This window comes from Mytilus californianus, unplaced genomic scaffold (assembly GCF_021869535.1).
Source record: "Mytilus californianus isolate M0D057914Y unplaced genomic scaffold, xbMytCali1.0.p SCAF_2, whole genome shotgun sequence".
NCBI lineage: Eukaryota > Metazoa > Mollusca > Bivalvia > Mytilida > Mytilidae > Mytilus > Mytilus californianus.
The window spans coordinates 140,402,579-140,423,025 of NW_026262668.1; the positions used below are offsets into that span (position 1 = coordinate 140,402,579).

Sequence of the window (20,447 nt, forward strand, 5' to 3'; positions counted from 1 at the left end):
ATATGATGACAAGAAAGTTGACAAAGGTTTACGTATGATGTAAAGAACAGAGGTCCAAGTCCGCTGTATAATTGATTTATAGAAATCAGTTTCACCATCATATCAGATATAGGGAAAACATGGTGTCAATAGGGCAAATAAAGGTAAGCCCAGAATTCCAATTTCCATGTATAATGGATTTATAGAAATCTGTCTTCCTGTCATATCAGATACAGGTAAGTCCAATTGTCTGACCTCATTTATAACGAATCTCTAGAAATAAAACCAGTCTTCCTATCATATCAGATATGGGGTATGTTGGCAAGAGGGATAGTACAGGTAATTCATTAGGTCCGAGTCCGCTGTAAAATGGATCCATATCATATCAGATATAGTGAAAAACATGATGACGAGAGGGAAAACAAAGGTAGGTCCGAATGTCCGGGTCTCCTGTATAATGGATCTTTAAAAATCTGTCTCTTCCTTACAAATATAAGAAAAAAAGAATGAAAAGAGGAACAATAAAAGTAAGTCTATTTATCTGATACCGCTGATTAATAAGTCTATTCAGGTATGACTTCCTATTATATCAGATATAAGGAAACGTATAATGACAAGAGGAACACCCCAGTGCATGTGTCTCATCAGATTAGGGAGAAGTATGTTCAGAAACGAGACAATACATGTGAATCCAGAGTTTTGAGTTCGTTCTATATTGTAAAAGAATGGGGAAAGATACCAAAGGGACATTCAAACTCATAAGTTGAAAATAAAATGACAACTCCATTGCAAAAAAGAAAAAGACCAAAAAACAAACAACAGTACACAAAACACAACATTTAAAACTAAATACTGAGCAACACGAACCCCACCAAAAACCATGGGTGATCTCAGGTGCTCCAGAAGGATATGCAGATCCTGCTCCACATGGAGCACCCGTCGTGTTGCTCATGTAGGTATATACCCGGTGATAAGTCTAATTCGATAAGTCACATTCGGTGAAAAGAGGACTCGATTCTGGTTACGACAATTGGAACATATGCGTCGTCATTTGTGAACCAGATATTCCATAACGGTCAACCAACTCGTGATGGCGTCCGTAAAATTAACGAAGTGATGATTTCAACTTAAGATGAATGTAACAACTATTAACAACTTGTTATCCTACTATCTTTCTGTCTGTTTGCTCTATCGGCTTTGGTAGTGTTCGTTTTGCTTAGTCTTTCGTTTTCTATGTAGCATTTTGAAGACTGTTGTTTGTCTTTTTGCAGTCTTTCGTTTTTTTTACATCTGATGTTTAGATTGTTCCGTCTCTTTTTTTTATTTTCGTTAAGCGAAAACATAAAATTAACATAAAACTTAAAAGAGAAGGAAGATACCAAGGGGCATTCGAAACTGACACTGCCATGGCAAAAGAACGAAAACACACAAAACACCACACAGAAAACTTAAGACTTAGCAACGTGACTCTCACCAACATCCGGTGATGATGGCAGGTGTTCCGGAAAGGTAAACAGATCCTGGCCCACCTGTTGCACCCGTCATGTTGCTCATGTTGAGTAAACTAATCATAACTATTGAGTAAAAAGTCGATGGTATAATATGTAAATGTTTATGTATTATGTACCTAGTATGGTTTGTGTTGCTAAATCTTATTCGACTTCTGAATTTTTAGTGTCAATTTGGTATCTTCAGCTTCTTGTTTTAGTGTTTTATTCAAACGTAATAACACTTTATCTGTTTAATGTCATTGTTCAATTCTTAATTACACGATGAATATAAAGAATAGTTTAGTATCTTCATATATCTTAATATTTTAAAGCTTTTTCCGAAACAATAATTTTTAATTCTTTTTAAACTAGTTTGTTTTGGGTTAATATTCCTGAGGTCATAGATCAATACTCATTTATCCGTCCATGGTTACATAAATGAGATGTTGACTGGCTGATGTTAAATAGATTGATAAGAGCAATACAAGCAAGAAGTATACTATTTTATTCAGCACTTCTGTGTTGACATGCATTATCATTGATATGGTCATATTTATAAAATAACTTTTTACACAACTTAGAATTGCTCGAAATACTAAGGATTGTTTACACCCTTGAATAGATGACCTTAGCTATATTTGGCAAAACCTTTTGAAATTTTGGGTTCTCAATGCTCTTCAATTTCGTACTTTATTTGATATATCAACTTTTTTTACTTACACTGATGAGTCTTTTGTTTACGAAACGCGCATTTGGATTACACAATTTATTAGTCTGATATATTTTTTTACTTAAACATTATGTATGATGCCACTTTTTAATCTGTTTAAAAAAGAGTACTTAACAGTAAAATCTTTTTTTTTTTGCTCAGACACAGATTTCGTCTTCGGTCAATAGGATCTGAACAGGTCCATATGTAACGTATTGACCTCGTCAGAAGTCCATAAATGATTAATGAGAGGCGAAAGAAACCAAAGGGATATTCAAACCCACATGTCGAAAAAAAAAAATGACAATGCCATGGCAAGAAAAAGTATAAGACAAAAGACAAACAACAGTTTACAAAACACAACATAGAAAAAAAGTATAATAAAAAAACTCCAAGGCAAATTCAAAAAGGGGAAATCCATCAAAACTGACAAAAAATCAGCTTTCATTCAACGGAACAAGTGAAAAAAAAACAATTGCAACACTCCTGCTGATCTGGGACAGGCATTTTCCGAAGAAATGGGGATTAAACCTTGCTTTTATATCTAGCTAAACATCCCACTTGTATGACAGTTGTTTATAGTTATATTGATAAAATCGGATGAGCAATCCAAACAGACATAATAGGCTAATTTGACAAATATTGGGATTCAGCAGCCAAAACTGTGTTAACATACATCACAGACATACAACACAACTGACTAAAAACAAACATACAAATTAATCTAATAAAAACGCCAACAAAAAAGGTGTAGTAGACAGTGAATTTGACAATGCCGTCAACAAACAATATTTTGTCGTTGATAGTACATACCGTATATAGTATGTACTATCTCGATAAAGTAAAAATTAATCAAATATAAATACAGGGGTACACAAAATAGAAACAACACTGTAAAAAGCCTTTGAGTCCGAATTGCACCTCCGGATCCACCTGCACCAGGAATGCTCAAGTTAAAAAATCAGAAATCCAGCGGCGGGATGTATAAATACCGAGTCACGTCAAAAGTCATACGACCCAAAGAAATATAATAGCACGACTACAAATAACGGAGAAACCAAATTAAAAAAGAATACACTTATATCTATAGCTCAAGACCATTTTGTATTATATGTGAATACACACTGAATATGTATCTATTATCTTTCATTTTTGCTTATGTGCTTTGTCTATATGCCATTTTGTTTTTCTTTGTTGACATATTTCTTTGTTTTTATAGTGATTAAGATTATACAACAATGTTGACTGCTGTACCCCTGTTTTTGACATTTTTACCTATTATGTCTGGTTTTTTTTGTTCGCACATTGTTGTCAATATGATGGAATTTTATGCAACTTTTATACAAGTGAGAGGTTTAGCTAGCTATGAAACCAGGTTTAATCCACCTTTTTCTACATAAGGAATATGCCAGTTGTTTTCCATTCGTTTGATGTGTTTGAGCTTTTGATTTTGCCATTTGATAAGGGACTTTCCGTTTTAAATTTTCCTTTGAGTTCTTTATTTTTGTTATTTTACTTTTTATGTTTTGGTACTTTCCGATGAACATTTTGAGAAAAAGGACGAGACGTTCTTTGGCAAAACCCTGGCTCATTATTTTTTGGCTCAGACACCGATGACGTTTTACAAAGGCTAAGTAGCAACTGCAAGCTCTTGAATATCTTATAAGTTGAGAAATGTATACTTAATACGCCGGTGAAGTTGGTATAATGCTGCTAAGGTGAGGAAAATTTAAAATATCAAAATTGAAATCGTCTCGTTTGTCATAGATTCTGGTACTGAGATGATCGCTGTTGTGAAAAATAAAGACTGAGCAACACGAACCCCTTCAAAATCGGGGGTAATCTGAGGTGCTCCTGGAGGGTAGGCAGATCCTGCTCCGCATGTGGAATCCGTCGTGTTGCTCATGAAAATACAAAACCCGGTGATAAGTATAATTCGGTAGGTCACATTCGGGGAAAAATTTCGAAGGAGTGGAAAATATATAACCATAACCCTCACTCAACATACATTTATGTCATAATAAATACGACGATATTTAAATCTGTAATGTAATTTATGTATATAGGTCTTTGAAAATAGTCCACGAATAAGTTGGAGAGTAATAAGATTTCTAGGAGAGATGATGTACAAACCAGAGAGACAACTGCCAACTTCTTCAACCACACCTCAAACTCCAACATTTTTTTCAACATCAACATTACCGGCAAGACATTCTGTAAATCCAAATCGTAAACGAAGAGAAACCTCACTCAGACAAACTAAAGAACAGCAATCGAAACGAACAATTAAGGAAATTGTAAGTAATATCGCTTATATGATATAGAATTGCCATTGCACTTGAAATGTAAAGAAGTCATGCAGGGTATCTTACAGCATCTTTATTTGTAGCTAACCTTCCTTTAAATGATTAAGAAATTAAACGGAAATATTCAAATATTGAGGATGAGGATTTTTTTTGAAATGGTTTTATGTTTACTATATAGTATGCTATATTATATGACTTGGAGATAATGTCTTGATTGTAATGAGTATTTGATTTATTTATAATATGATAATATTTTCATAACGACAAAGATATATATGATATTGTGGTTTAACAAAACATTTATATTCAAGTCATGTAGAACGGTTGATCCGAGTAAATGGGCGATCATTGAAATAAAGATTGATTTATTAGAGAAAGACGAGACGGATACATTTGATGTTCTAGTTAATATATCAGAGGATTCACTAAGTTTTACTAAGGTGAGCATAGACGTAGATTATTATATAGTACTCCATATCATGTCTTTGTGAATATATCAGAAGATTCTCTAAGTTTTACTAAGATGAGCATAGACGTAGATTATCATATAGTACTCCATATCATATATTTTTGAATATATCAGAAGATTCTCTAAGTTTTACTAAGGTGAGCATAAACGTATATTATTATAAAGTACTCCATATCATGTTTTGTGAGTTTATCGGAGGATTCACTTAACTTTACTAAGTTGAGCATAGACGTAGATTATTATGTAGTACTCCATATTTGAACTCAGAATATATTGTATTTAAAGAGTATAGGAATTCTTCAAAGAAAAGCATCAATTGAAATAGATTAGTTTGTTTGATTTTGAATGAAGATACTATCTATACTAAAGTTGTATAGTAAAAGAGGGTTGCTCAGGCTTTAGTCCGTTTCTATGTATGTTGGCGTTTGATTTTGTTGTAGTTCAGTGTTTCTGTTGTTCCTTTGTTTTTCTCTCATAGTTGATGTGTTTCCCTCGGTTTTAGTTTGTTACCCGGATTTGTTTTTGCTTAATCGAATTATGACTATTGAACAGCGGTATATTACTATGACGTCAAAAGGATACCCCTCTCAGTAACATTTCCCGGTAGGTATTCTCTTTCAAGTTAATTTATTTTGTTAATTAGAATTCCGACACGGTTCTTGTGTTATAAAAGTTCAATCTCTTTCTAACTCCAATTTAGTGTGGCGGAAAATTTGAAAGCATACATGATATCGATCGATTGTATTTATCAAATAGTGTAAGGTACAGTAGGCTGAGGTTCACCATTTCTGATTCCTGTGTATGCCGTGTAATTAATAATAACAAAAAAGTTACAGATTCAGGCTTCTCTCCAATACGATTGTTATGTTATTCTTGTGAAAAAATCCACTTTGTAATAAGCACAATATGCAGAATGGACGACAGGATATTTCAAAGGATTTATCTTTCATCGTATAGTCGCCTTAAACAAATAAGAAGATGTGGTATGCTTGGATGAATCTTTCATAGTTTAGTAGCATTATAAAATAAGATGATGTGGTATGACTTGATTAATCTTTCATCTAAAGTAGCATTATAAAATAAGAGGATTTGGTATGATTGCCAATAACTCTCCACCAGAGACCACATAACGTTGAAATCACCGTACGGCCTTCAACAATTAGCAAACCCCATACCTCTTAGCATGTTCTGTAAAGAACACTATATCCACACACAAAAAAAAATGACCGACAATCACAATGCAAAATAGAAAAATGAATAGTATAACACTTGCAGGTTCCTATTTTGATGTGTTTTATTGTGTAAAACAAATTAAGCGGTATGGGCTTTGCTCATTGTTGAAGGCCGTATGGTGACCTATAGTTGTTAATTTCTGTGTCATTTGGTCTCTTGTGGAGAGTTGTCTCATTGGCAATCATACCACATCTTCTTATTTTTATATCTAAATAAAAACGAAAATACACAAAAAAAGTATAACAAAAAGGGGATGTCCATAAGAACAATATCAAACGCTATTAATCTGCAGCACAAATGAGAAACAAACTGCCATATTTTTGACTTAGTACAGGCATTTTCCAAAGAAAATGTTGGGTTAAACCTGGTTTAATAACTAGCTAAACTTCCCACTGGTATGACATTTGTGTATAGTTCCGCTATATTGATAACTCAAAACAATAATTGATTTGTTGGATAACCGTTGCAGAAGTAAGAAATATTGTTTAAGTGTAAAGTAACATTTTAAATATAGTAGTTTCCAAAATTTTCGAATATCACAAATCGATTAAGAAGACAATTCAAGGTAACAAACAAAAATTAGGCAATCGCATTCACTTCAAAAGGATCCAGATCGAGTGCGTCTAGAGTTAGAAATAACAGTTACAGACATTTAATCATTGATGAGCTGGATTTCTATTATATATATAGGCTTTAGCATATAAGAGTATATAAAATTCTAAAAAAGAACGACAACAGACAAATTACTGTTTGTTTATTTGATTTCTATTATAGGTATCTGCTATACTATATAAGAGTAAAGGAACAGTTCAAAGTAAAAACGACAACAGACAATTAATCGTGGCTGTCAATACATCATATGAAGTAAGTAATGTTAACCAGAATTATAGAAATTTCACGAGTAGTATATACAATTGTAAACGAGGATTGAATGTTACATGTGTTTAAATGCTTAGTTTTAGAAATATATAAATATTTACGTAGGTTTATTAACTTTGCGTCAAGGAATGAGGCAATACTTACATTGAAACATTTTACTTTACTAGGTAAAAAATTTTAAAAAAAGTACTGAATTCCAAGGTAAATTCAAAAAGGAAAAGTCCATCAAAACGTACAAAATAAACTTTATCAACCTACGGAAAGAGTTGAAATCAACTGTCATATTCCTGACTTGGTTCAGGCATTTGCCGAAGAAGATAGTGGGTTAAACCTGGTTTATAGCTAGTTAAACCTCCCACTTGTATGGCAGTTGTTTATAGATCCGTTATATTCCGTTATATCCGGAATAAATACATTGCAGGTCAATAAAAGTGAGGGGAAATGTATTTATATGAATATTTACTTTATATGAGAAGAACAGATTCTTTTCACTTCTGAATGTTTAATTCTATAAAAAGAGGTGAGGCAATGGATGAGTCAAAATTCTGTTTTCTTACACAAACTCATTATAGAAACATATGCAAAATTGACTTTAATTTAAACAGCTTTATTTTGTATAAGGGAGACGCGGACAATGTTAACATGTGAATTCTTTACTGTATCAATGAAGAACGCACAATAGTTACATCGGAAGTTTTTGTAATGAAAATGAGGCAATTTTAAAATCTTATAAAACGGAAGGCAATATAAACCTCAATTGATAGTTTTGTTTAAGGAGATCAGGCAATATGAAATGCTCAACATTTTATATTTTGAATAAGAAAGTCAGCCAATATGTACCTCTGAATTGTTAAATTTGAATTAGGAAGAGGTAAATTTAGTGTGTGCTTTAGTGGTACGGCATACAGTCTAGATGAATAATAATAATATGTGTGCTATCTATAACTCTCAAAACTGGTTTTACTAAAATTAAATTTTGTTCCTGTACTAAGGCACGCAATTGTGAACATGTTTTGTTCGTTTGGTTTTGTTTGTACGCCTCTTTTTCGGAGGAGTCGGATGCTAAGGGTTGTCTGTTATACAGTACAGTATGTATCCCTCATACTTTTTGTAATATATTATACTGCAACAAGGAATTCGTTATTTAATAAGAAAAACAGGATACATTTACCTTGCAATTTGTCTTTACTTTTTTACAAAACATATTGCAACATATACATAATCGACATTCTTTAGTTTATAGGGACAAGGTATGTTTATCTCTAAATTCTTCACCTAGTATAAGGAAGACATGACTGGTTTTCCTCGGAAATATTTTCTTCGTAAAAGGAAGACAGACAATGTTTATCTTGTACTCATTTTGTATCATCAAGAGTTACCTTGGAGTTCTCAGGAAAGCAGGCAATGATTTTTTGTCAATTTCATGGGAATTCTTAACTTTTGGTAAGGAATTTTGAGCAACAGTAGTTTACCAATGTTCAAAATTCATTAATCCATTTCGAAGATTTAAATCAAGGTAAAAAATGAAAAATGAGAGAGTCCCAAAATGAGCGAAACCGGGTGCATTGACAGGTCAAGCATATCCTGCTGTGCTTGCATTACCCGTCAACCTCAGTCTACATGTCTCAAACAGGAACAAATTTACAGATCAGACAATTGTTCTAGTATCTAAAGATGTAAAACCTTTTTTTATCTTTGTATTGTACTGCCAAGCTATGGCACACCAAAAAGTCAGCAATACTTCTCGTTAAAAACATTAGAGTACGTAAAATGGTGCACTAAATTGTTAAAAAAAAAGTCCAGGCTCAAAATCTAAAACAACCTTATGTTGACTTCATTAACATTAAATCCAATAAATTAAAACAACGAAAATATTTAGAAGTCCTTACTTTGTACATCTTCAGTAGGGATTCAACTATGTTACATGGTGGACCTGTATACACTTTCAAGCAAAGCCGATATCCATGCATAATTTAGACAAAGTTAGTTCTTCTTGAGTGCTAAGCTATTATATTCATGTCACTAGCTACATCAAACCTCGAAAACTTGTCACTAGTTACTAGTAGTTGAGAATAAACCCAGGAATGAGATTGTGTAAGCCAGACGCACGTTACGTCTTTATAAGACTTATCAGTGACGCTCGAAAAAACGGCCAAATAAAATACGAAGTTAAAGACACAGACACATCGTATCGGTGAACTAACTTTTGATGGTGACTGTAAAACTTTTGTAGTGCCGATTTCAGATCTGCGTACCCAAATTTCTGTTTGGACAATTTTTGTGTAGGGAGCACATCCCTGTTGATAAAGTTCGTAAAGTGTGACGATGCACGAGGGTAGCGTATCAATTGAGATATGTAAACGCCGTAAGATTGGACAGCGGGTATATTACTGCTACAAAATGGGAAGTTGACAATTTGAAAATTATCACGTTTGTCATATATTTTATTCTTTGAAGTCGTCCATCTGTGCCATATCGAGAAAACAAATGAGATAAGAAACTGGTCATCTAGTTTTGAAAGTATCCTTCATCTTAAGGTAATTTGATATATGAGATGCAAGCATTCAATGAAATTTGGGTTATTGAGTGACAGGACTTCATCAATATATCTGAAAGTGAATTCAAAGAACTTTGTAAGATGCTTTTTTCTTTCTGTCTATAAGAAGGTTCTGTTTTATTGTCCTTCATATTAGAAATAACACCACTAATTCATAGCTCCCTTGCTTTCTATGTTAAATTCTGCAACTTCAAGCATTCATAGCTATTTTGTCTTCAGTTTAAATAAAGTGGTAGTCATTTCATGTAAAAATTATACCTTATCCGGACTTGTGCTGAAAAAATCAACCTACCTTTAATTTCATATTAGAACACACTGGTTCCCAGAAGTTGGGTAGTACAAAAACAGGTACCTCTTATCTGAGCAACAGGGCAAATATGCCCTCCTATCTTAATTTCATATTTTTGTTATTATTCAAACGAAACTTTTAACAAGGGTTCTTCAGTAATCCCAAGTCCTTACGCTTTCATTTGATACCAAAATTACCCAAATATTTTACTTATTGACAAATTTACAGCTATGCGTAGGAACTATTTTGTTTAAAATATGTACTACTTTCTTGTATGTATGTTCTTTCCGACTGGGCCGAATTAGAGGTTATATACCATTAGAACGTAATAAAATTGGCCAGAAGGGATGCACAATTATACCCATAGGAATACCAACTATCTGTTGAAATATTAATCCTACAAAGTAAACGAACATGTTGTCAATAGAAATCCAGCATTTTGATTATATTATTTTCGGTGTATTTGTTTTTGGAATCAGTGTGGTTCTTCACATGGTAAGATTTTTATGAACTAGAACTAGGAATTTTTATCTACGAGACCAATTTTTGTAGAAAAAGCTCTGTTTAATAAGACAATGCAGTCAAACTTTCTATTGAGCATGTGGAATAGTAGCGTAAAGCGTAGAAAAAATAAAAACAAATACTGCAAAATTACAAAGATCGTGATCGACGATTTTGGAGCTGATCTTCGGAATTATTTAGAACCCACATCTGATTTACACAGCTGATGGAATATGCCTCATCAAAATACTTTAGACAATATTTTACTGTAGAACGAATAGTAGTTAGAACTTTAGTAAGATGTTTAGCCGAACATCTTGACGACCCCGCTATATATCGTTTATTTAGGATTTCAAGTTTTGCTGAGAATTTCTAAAACAACGTATTTGTTGTGAAGGGAGGATAGCACATTCACATTCTCGGGCTTCTAGAAGTCCATGTGCTCATGTTACATTGTAGTTTGCTTCTGAATGTATGACCGAACTGCTTCGATCCATTCAAATAACTTGTCTATTTTTGGTTTATCTGGAACGTGCTTGACCAACCCGGTCTCGCTCCTATTGGATGCGATTTCCTCAGTTTGTCTAACCTTAATTTGTCTTTTCATATTCAATGTACGAGAGTTTAACATCTGTAAACTTCTGTTGCCTAATTTATCCATTTTCTGGCATAAAAAAGATTCATTATTATTCGTAAGATACCGATTGTCGGGGATTTTAAGGATACAGAGCTAGAACCATTAATTTAAATGTTCAACGAATCACAAACTTTTCACAGGAATAAATTCAGATTTTGTTAAAACCACGAAATCATATGTCACCGAACATTCTTGTTTTCCTAAATCCGCGAAAATTGGTACCCACGAAAATAGATGAATCCACAGTAGTTTCTCAACTGCATTCATCAGTTACATTTTTAAGATATTTCGGGCCCTTGGCTAACAACTCTCTTAGTTAATCATTGTTAACGATACCAAGTTCTCCAATAATAACATGACCAAGGGACAATATTTGTATGGGACGATGAACAAGATAGCTATACCCTTGAAGGTCTTATACTCTTGTGGTTAAAAGTCTTGGATGTAATAGGTTTTTTGTAGTATATAAAATGAGTGGTCTAGTTTTGTTATGAAATAAACCGATATTCTTTTTGGAACAGATTTTTTTTTTGCAAAATATTGCTAGTACTGACAGATCAAAACTCTTGTTAGCGAATTTTACTTAAAAACAGGCAACTCTTTACTCAGTATGAGGAGGAAAGGGAATGTTTGCCTCAAAAATGTTTTCTTTTGTATAAGAAAGACAGTCAATATGGTATGGGTTTTGCTCTTTGTTGAAGGCCATGAACAAAATCAAGGTTAGAATATGTGGTATAGTTGCCTACGTCCACGTCATTTGGACTCTGGTGGATAGTTGTGTCATTAGAAGTCGTACCACATCTTTTTATGTTTATAATATTTATTTCGGAATTGATGAGTTTGTATTAAGAAATAACCTCAGGGTTCAATACGCTGAATAAGAAAGAGGGTCACTATTAACCTTTGTATTTTAATTTTGTAGTAGGACAAAAGTCAATAGTTATCCCTGAATTTATATTTTGTTTAAATGTAAAACTTGTGGACAGGGAATGTATACGTTGAAGTTCTTCATTCCTTATCTATACATACTTATGGACGTCCTATACAAAAGTATGTTCTATTATCAATTTCAACAACTTTTATTAAGGCGTCTATGTTAGTTTTGAATGCAGTCCTCGACGACTGTTTTGTTTGTTGTTTTCCATTGAATTTAGTTATCATGGTTATGATACATGTATATAGCAAAAGTAAATAAATACAGTGTACAGAATGTATATATTAAAATTTGTAATTCGCAAAGACTACATTTTACATCAAATACTGTGGATTCATTTATTTTCGTGGGTACCAATTTTCGTGGAATGAGGAAAACATGCAGTTTCGTGGATATTTGATTTCGTGGTTTTGCCAAAGTCTGCATACAATCCTATAGAAAATTTGTAATTCGTTGAACATTTAAATTCGTGGTTCCCCTGTAACCACGAAATCCACGAAAATTGGTATCCCACGAATAATAATGAATCCACAGTAATAACAGTTCGTTCAAATAATGTCACTAGCGGTTTCATGCCTTCTGGCAATCTTCAGGCGACGATTTAACAATGTCCATGACGACACTACCGTTGGTAACATTCATTACGTTATAATAAAAGTAAGGGGAGATAAATATAACGTGTTTACGTAGATCCGTTTAATTTTGACTGAAAGACCTTTATAAAGTGTGCTTCCTTACGTTCATTACACGTACACAAGGACATTGTTAAATCGTCGCCTGAAGATTGCCAGAAGGCATGAAAGCGCTAGTGACATTATTTTAACGAAGTGTTATTATTTGATGTGAAATGTAGTCTGCTTATTACAAATTTATATATATATATATTTAGACCCCTCGAACAAGAAATTTGTTTTGCATGCACACGCATAAAAATTGCGGTTTTTATCCAACGCAATCATAGGTTTGAACGTTGTTTTCAATTTAGACTTGTTTATATTTTTCCGTTTGGGCTTGAATTATATTTGCCTTCGGGTTTATATGATCCGTTCATCCTATTTTGACTCCTCAAAATTCAAGAGTCTATCCTAAATTGAGGTAAATTATATGGCCTTCCAAATACCGTTTCGATTCCTAACATCACTGACGAGACATTAATTGTCGAAATCCGGATATGGTGTACAAAAATCTTTGCACCTTTTGTTTGCGGTATACCATCTTTGCCGCAAGTTTATTGTTTTCTGTTTGGTATTAATTTATAAATAAGATCAATTTATTACACCTGGTGATCCGTTTATTTGGCAATCGCCAATGGCAGTCGGCAGGGTTTAAGAACATTTGTTGTTCGACCTGTTAGTCAAATGCGTTTTGTTAAAATATACTTTTTCACTTTTTTGGTCTTTTGGAAAATGTTGTTTGTGCTGTATTTGGACCCCTCGAACAAGAAATTTGTTTTGCATGCACACGTATAAAAATTGCGGTTTTTATCCAACGCAATCATAGGTTTGAACGTTGTTTTCAATTTAGACTTGTATATATATACAACCTCTCTTGGTTTCGATTTATCGATGATATTGACAATGAAGTGGGATAATACTGAACAAGAACTAAATTTGTTCATTCAACATGCCAACGATGCCCATCCCTCAATAAAATTTACATATGAAATCTCTGACTCTAAGATCACATTTCTTGACACTACAACGCAAGTGAGGGATGGAAACATATTTACAGATCTGTATTGCAAGCCCACAGACAAACATCAATATCTATCTCCTTTGAGTTGTCACCCTAAACATTGCACCCAGAGCATTCCCTACAGCCAGGCCATACGAATAAAAAGGATTTGCTCCACCAACGATATTGCAAAAAAACGACTACAAGAACTCCGCGGTCACCTAAAACATCGGGGCTACAAAAGAAAAGACATTCATAAAGGTTTTTCTCGTGCTAACAACATCAGCCGAGATGAACTTTTACAATATAAAGCCAAGAAGGTCAACGGGAGGGTGCCTTTTGTGTTGACTTACCATCCAAAATTTGACAACTTATCTCATCTAATCCGTGAAAATTGGAAAGAAATCGAAAAACATCCTAAACTATCCAAGATCTTTCCCGAGCCACCTGTACTGGCTTTCCGTAGGCCCAAAAGCCTTAAAGACTTGCTGGTGAGAGCTGATTTATCCTCTCAAGCAGGCTCTCCGTCTGTGGGCTCTTGCAAGGGTTGCGGAAACAAACGATGTCTGACTTGCAAACAAATACTGGTTACCCAGACTTTTAACAGTCACTCCACTGGTACAGAATACACCATATTTTGCAATGTTAATTGCAAGACTACAAATGTTGTGTATCTCCTACAGTGTAAATGTGGTAAACAGTATGTTGGCGAGTCAGAACAGCCGTTTCACAAACGAATGAACGGTCATCGTAGCGACTACCAATGCAAGCCAGACCTCCCTCTCAGTCGACATTTGAGATCCCCTGGCCACACTAAGGCAGATCTCAATCGACTGACCATTACAATCATTGACCACAACTCTGCTTGGTCTAGGGAGGATAGACTCGCTCGGGAAAGATTTTGGATAAGAAAATTAACAACTTTGGCACCAAATGGGATAAATGAAAAGATGTAGTTCGACTCCATGCAGTGCTTCACATTTGGGTTATATTACTTATTATTACAGTCTCTGTTTCTATTTCTTTACCTTACTCATCTCTAAAATAAATCTGTTGAATATACCAATTTAAATTGCTTAATTTTTTGAGGGATCTAAAAGTACCAAGCCACGTTTAACTAGTTAACCTTAGTCAAAATTTATTATTATATTTTAACGGCCGTTTGTTTGCGATGTTTAAATACGCAGACTCTGTTGTAACTACTCTACCGTTGTCAAATTTGAAATATTTACAAATTTAGATCGTTCAGTGCTGTTTATTTGAAATTCTTATTGACGCAATCGTTCTTGTAACATCATAACTGTCGTCACCGTTAAAGCTTTAGAATTGTGCTAGTTCATATCGCACATTATTATTTTTATTCAAAGCATATAGTTGAACTCTCTGTTGTAGTTAGTCATATAACCTATGTCGTGTTTAATACATATTTAAAATTGTGCAAGCGTCTTACCTGATGTTCGGTTTGCCTTTTTTATTGTATAAATTTCAAGATTGTTATAGTTTAATCTAAGTAGACTGATATATGATTCATTCAACATCACAATCATATTTACTGATGAAGGATATCTGTTATCCGAAATATTTATAAATAATTACATTTATAGTTCCTTTTTTTTGTTATTGGTGTTGTTGTGTACACTTTTTAGGCGTGTATATAATTTATTTATTGTGTACATGCATCGTTTCTCGTAACGATCCAGCGCCCTTGTGGGAAAAATCGTTGACTATTATTCAGACGTTTTATATATATATATATATGCTGTATGTTTACACAATGTTGGCTGATAGATCTCAATTATTGTTAACCTGACAAATTATGTCTATGGGTTGCATAGACTATTTTTGTCAATATAACGGAAATATAGTCAATTGTCATATAATTGGGAGGTTTAGCTAGCTATACTATCAGGTTTAAATGTGTCTCAACTTACTAGTGACATGTTTTGCGGTCTTACATCTTTAAAAACAAGTATAGAAGTCTGATTTGTAGTTTTACTAATTGCATCCTGTTCCCGATTGTGACATTTCGATTGAATGTGAATTCGAATGTCGGCTGATGCAAGCATAGAAGGAGACGCTTACCCTGTCGACGTACCTTGTCTCTCTCCTTGTTGAGGTTTTGTGTGATTGTATCGATCCATTCAAACCAGTTTTATTTTATATGGATCGCGTTTGGCGCATCCGGTTTCGCACCTGTTGGAGTTTATGTGATTTTATCAGTTTGTGTTACCTTGATTTGTCTTTTACTAATCCATTTACAAGATTTGAACCTCGGTAAATTATTCTCGCCTTAAGGATGTTCGCTCCTCCTGTTTTTGAATTTTTGCCTGATATTCGGAATCTTCTGGTTTTATCCATGTAGTGCCATTAAAAATTTTGCCCACTAACCCCTACTTTTCTTTCCAAAATTTGATTGCATTTTGTTTAAAATGACATCTTTAAATCTTATAAAATCTTTGTTATTTTTTCATCGTTTTTGAAAGAAAAAAGGTGCCAATGTTAAATGCATGAAAAATCTAGAGAGAATTATTTTCCGCCACATTTTCAATGGCTGATATCTCGAAAACAAGCACTCGGACCCTTCATTTTTTTCTGCCTTCTTAGTTTCTTTATTATATACTATCAATTCATAACAGTCTTTTAAAAAGCTTGTTATTTTGAAACAAACTAGCGAACATTCTTAATGTAGCACACCATTCTTTTCCGAAAATGCCTGTACCAAGTCAGAAATGACAGTTGTTGTCTATTCGTTCCGTTGGTTAATATTGTCGAGTGTTTTGGTTTTATCAGTTTTTATGGACTTTCCCTTTTTGACTTAACCTTGGAGTTCGGTATTTTTGTTATTTCATTTTATAATAGATTACAAAAACAGAAATAAATAACAAATTATACCGTATCAAATAATAATCATAGTTAGTGCCGTTATAATATTATGTTTAAATTTGGGCATTCGTGAAGAAGGGTCATCCTAAAAAGCGCGTTGGACGCAATAAATTTATAGTGTAATTTTCATTATCTAGCAATGTCATGAATAGTGCAAGAAAATACGATCTTTGCATGAGGGTAATGCAAATTCAAAAGCATATTAGCATACACTTTGAACACGGAAATTCGTCTAATTGTATCAATACAGCACAAGCGACGAATTCCCTTATGAATTTGAATAAAATTTCGTTTTTTTTTGTATATATTACATTTTGTTTTCCATTTGTTCGCACTAAGCACAGAATATATTTATGGTTTTCAGGTTCCAAGTGAAATATTTCCTAGAGAGGTGAGACTAGAATCAGGAAAAGTCAATATATGGATTATAGTTGGAGGATGTGTCGGTGGATTACTTCTTTTGATACTAGTCGGTATATGTTTATGGAAGGTAATTACTTAAAGTTTGCATCTAAACAAGGGCTTCCGGTTATAGTTTTTGTGATAATTTGCTTTCAGAATGATTGGTTGTTGAATCAATAGTTTGGAAATGAATAATGGGTTGCTGAACTATCTTGTCACCCATCATATCTCAGTATCTTTCAAGCAAAAGCCACCAAAAAGTATTCCTATTACAGTATTAATATGGTATTCACGAAATGTGTTGTCCTGTCCCAAAGTCAAAGGATCAAACCTTACAAAACATTAAGTCTAAAGACTTGCTTCTGTTTCTTTGTTCTACATGTTGTAGCTTTAATGGATAGTTGTCTCATTTATTTCCACGTTTCAATTAAACCTTGTATTTAATTTCAAAAGTTTTCAGTACCATAGCGTACTCAGATGTATCTAAATCATTACACTTTTGGTTTTTGAAATAGTGATCATCCCAGTTTTCCGTTAACACAGTTAACTCTAGATATTTCAGAATTGTTTTGCTACTAGAAATTTTAGAATACTTTGAAGTTAATGAATAATAGTTTAATGTTGACGAACGTTGTGTGGATGTCAAGGTAAACACAGTTTTAAATTAAAATACCGCAGAGTATTCATTTGACTGGCATTAAAAATGTTTGATCAATACCAAATTAATTTACCATTGGTTTGTCGTGTTAGAATGATAGAATCAAATATTAAGCTATGAGCAGTCTTGATGACTTTTTTTCATGAACTCATACTCCTTTGGCATGAGGTTCACAAAACTGTAAAAAAAAAATTACTTTCCTTTCAGTGCGGATTTTTCAAACGAAAGAAGAAGGACCACATTCAAAAATGGAAACGTCAAAGTGGTTATTACGCAAAACGACAAAGTGTCAGAGCTGGTTCGACAAAAAGTTCAAATTATAAACCTGTGGATTGGTAACCGCACAAAGTATCAGAGTTGTATTCAAAATATAAAACTGTAAATAAGTAATAACCTGTTGGTTATGAAAATATGCAGGAAAAAAGATAATTTTCACCATAGATAAATTTAAAAAAAAAATTAATTGAATTAAAAATGTGCATAGATATATGATAATAATTATTTGCCAAATTTACAAATTTACATTTAAATGAAATATGTTATGTTATGTGTGTTTGTATTTGTTTGGTTTTGTGTGCGGGGTTCTTATGTTGCATGATTGCTGCCTCATCAACACATATTCTAGATTATTCAAATCATAAAATATAGGGGGCAAGTAAGGTGCGTGTATATTTGCGTCCATTCGTTTTTCGTTTTGAAAAACAAAAACAAAAAAACAAAAAACGAAAATGTTTTCGTTTCCGATTTTGATATCTTAAACAAAAAAATGAAAAACGGAAATGTTTTCTTTTTTCGATTTTGATATGACAAAACAAAAACGAAAAACGACATTTTGTTTCAATTTCTGAATATAGTTCTAATTATGTTACGTTTATTATGATGACTATGGTTTTATATTGTGTTTCTTAGTCATCGAAATTGAAATATGTCAACGTAGTTCGTTTTCATTTGCGCTATATCTACCATGTCTACATGAAGTCGGCAATTTTTACATAGACAAAATACACCGCCTGACTTGTACGTTGACATAAGGTGATTATTAAACAAAGACTTTCACATTTTCTTGTTTTTATCTATAATAAGAAATAAAATTGTAATATTTAAACATTACCTGGATTCCAAATTTAAATTATACAATGAAATATACTATAATGATGGTAAATATATATATATATATGTATATTTCATTACTATACAAGTGTTGACACAGATCAGTGTGGATAGTATGTTTATGTTTGACAGTGTTTTCTGACAAAAAGAGTTCTCTGGTTTTCCCCATAGGGTTCTATGTTTAACTGTTGTGCCCAGTGACAGTCAACCTGTACCAAACACTGAAAATAGCAGTCTTATATTCAATATTGCGTTTTACTGTTCAATATATATAAGAAGATGTGTTACGAGTGCCAATGAGACAACTCTCCATCCAAGTCACACTTTGTAAAAGTAAACCATTATCAGGTCAATCAAGACTGTCATGAAGGAGACACTACATTAAATCAGTGCTGACCGATCATAGATTTTATTTAGCTAGACATTGCTTTTAATATCAAATCTACATATTGGCCAACGTGCTATGATTGCTTCCTGTATATAATATGCACATTCCTGTAAATAAATTTTGTGCATGTGCAACGTTACATTGGAGGATTTCCTTTCAACATTTTAACTTTGAAATAACTTCTATGTGAATACAGTAACATTTTTATAAATGATCCGTTAAGGGAACACAGCTAGCTGAGTGTGCTCCGACGCTGGAGAGATTTACGTAAAGAAGCAAAAGATTTGGAAGGATTGCCAAATTATTCCAATCAAATAAGTTTAAAATTTTGATTTGGGATAGCAGCAAAAACTTAGAAATAGAGGAGGACCACATTAGGTGCAATTCTGCATGATGTGATTGTAGTATGCATGTAATATTTGTATGGTTCTATTTATGTTCCTTTGAGGTGGTCATTTCTTACTTGGGTTTCTCCACAAAAAAAAATAAAAATTTGTTCAGGATCTTCCCAGTATCATTAGTAAAAGTTTTTGTTTAAATGTGGAAATTAAAGATATATAATTATGGTTTGATAGTAACGATAATATACCAGATATGGAAGATTCCAATACAGATGCTCATAACTCCTACAAACTGATTAAAATTCTTTTAGATACATGTATGAACAGGATTGAAGGACAAAAGGATAAAAAAAATATAATTTATACTTAGGAACATTACCGGTATGTATAATGAAAGATCTTTTACACTCAGGACTCATCAGCATGCATCACAGATGTTAAAAAAAGTGTTACAAAACCACCTACATGTAGCATCATATTTTTAGTAGCAGGAGTATCATTGTTTGGTAAATTTGTGCTTTTTTTATTTGGCTTATGGACAAAAAAATGTTTGGCTCAAGTGCAAATAAAATGATTTAATCTCCCCATAAATTGTAACATTGAATGGATGGTACAACTCCTTTTGCTGACAGTTTAAATCATATTACCTTGCAGCAGATCATGTGCAGATGTGAGTTGTCTGTCAAATCTTCATTTCACAAAGAATGCATTTGCATAACAATGAACTGAGCTCAAAGCAAAGCACTTTAATAATACACTTGGACAAAAAGCTAAATCCAGTGATATACTTTGTAATAGAGGACTGTCATGAACATTCACCCTTCCAATAACCACCAACATGCCAAACATGGATCAGAAGTCCTGAAAAAGACATGTTTTTTGTTTATATTATACATGTATGTACATATAAATATCCCAGTTGAAACATACAAAGTTGTGGTAAAAACATTCAGTTTCTAGCAATTAGTTCATGCACTAATATAATGATATTTGCCGAGTTGCCCTCTT

At 33.2% G+C, this 20,447-nt stretch overlaps 1 protein-coding gene across 6 annotated transcripts in view; it reads left to right on the top strand.

The window, feature by feature from the left end:
- The window catches only part of LOC127731259 (integrin alpha-4-like), a 138,667-nt gene extending 119,887 nt beyond the window's left edge, over positions 1–18,780 (top strand). For all 6 annotated transcript variants that reach the window (XM_052240287.1, XM_052240288.1, XM_052240289.1 and 3 more), the window contains 5 exons: positions 4,245–4,475; positions 4,796–4,924; positions 6,961–7,050; positions 16,905–17,030; positions 17,808–18,780. In XM_052240287.1, coding sequence (XP_052096247.1) covers positions 4,245–4,475; positions 4,796–4,924; positions 6,961–7,050; positions 16,905–17,030; positions 17,808–17,939 — 708 coding nt within the window. In that variant the 3' untranslated portion in view covers positions 17,940–18,780. The remainder of the gene's footprint in view (positions 1–4,244; positions 4,476–4,795; positions 4,925–6,960; positions 7,051–16,904; positions 17,031–17,807) is intronic.
- Positions 18,781–20,447: the final 1,667 nt, after the last annotated feature.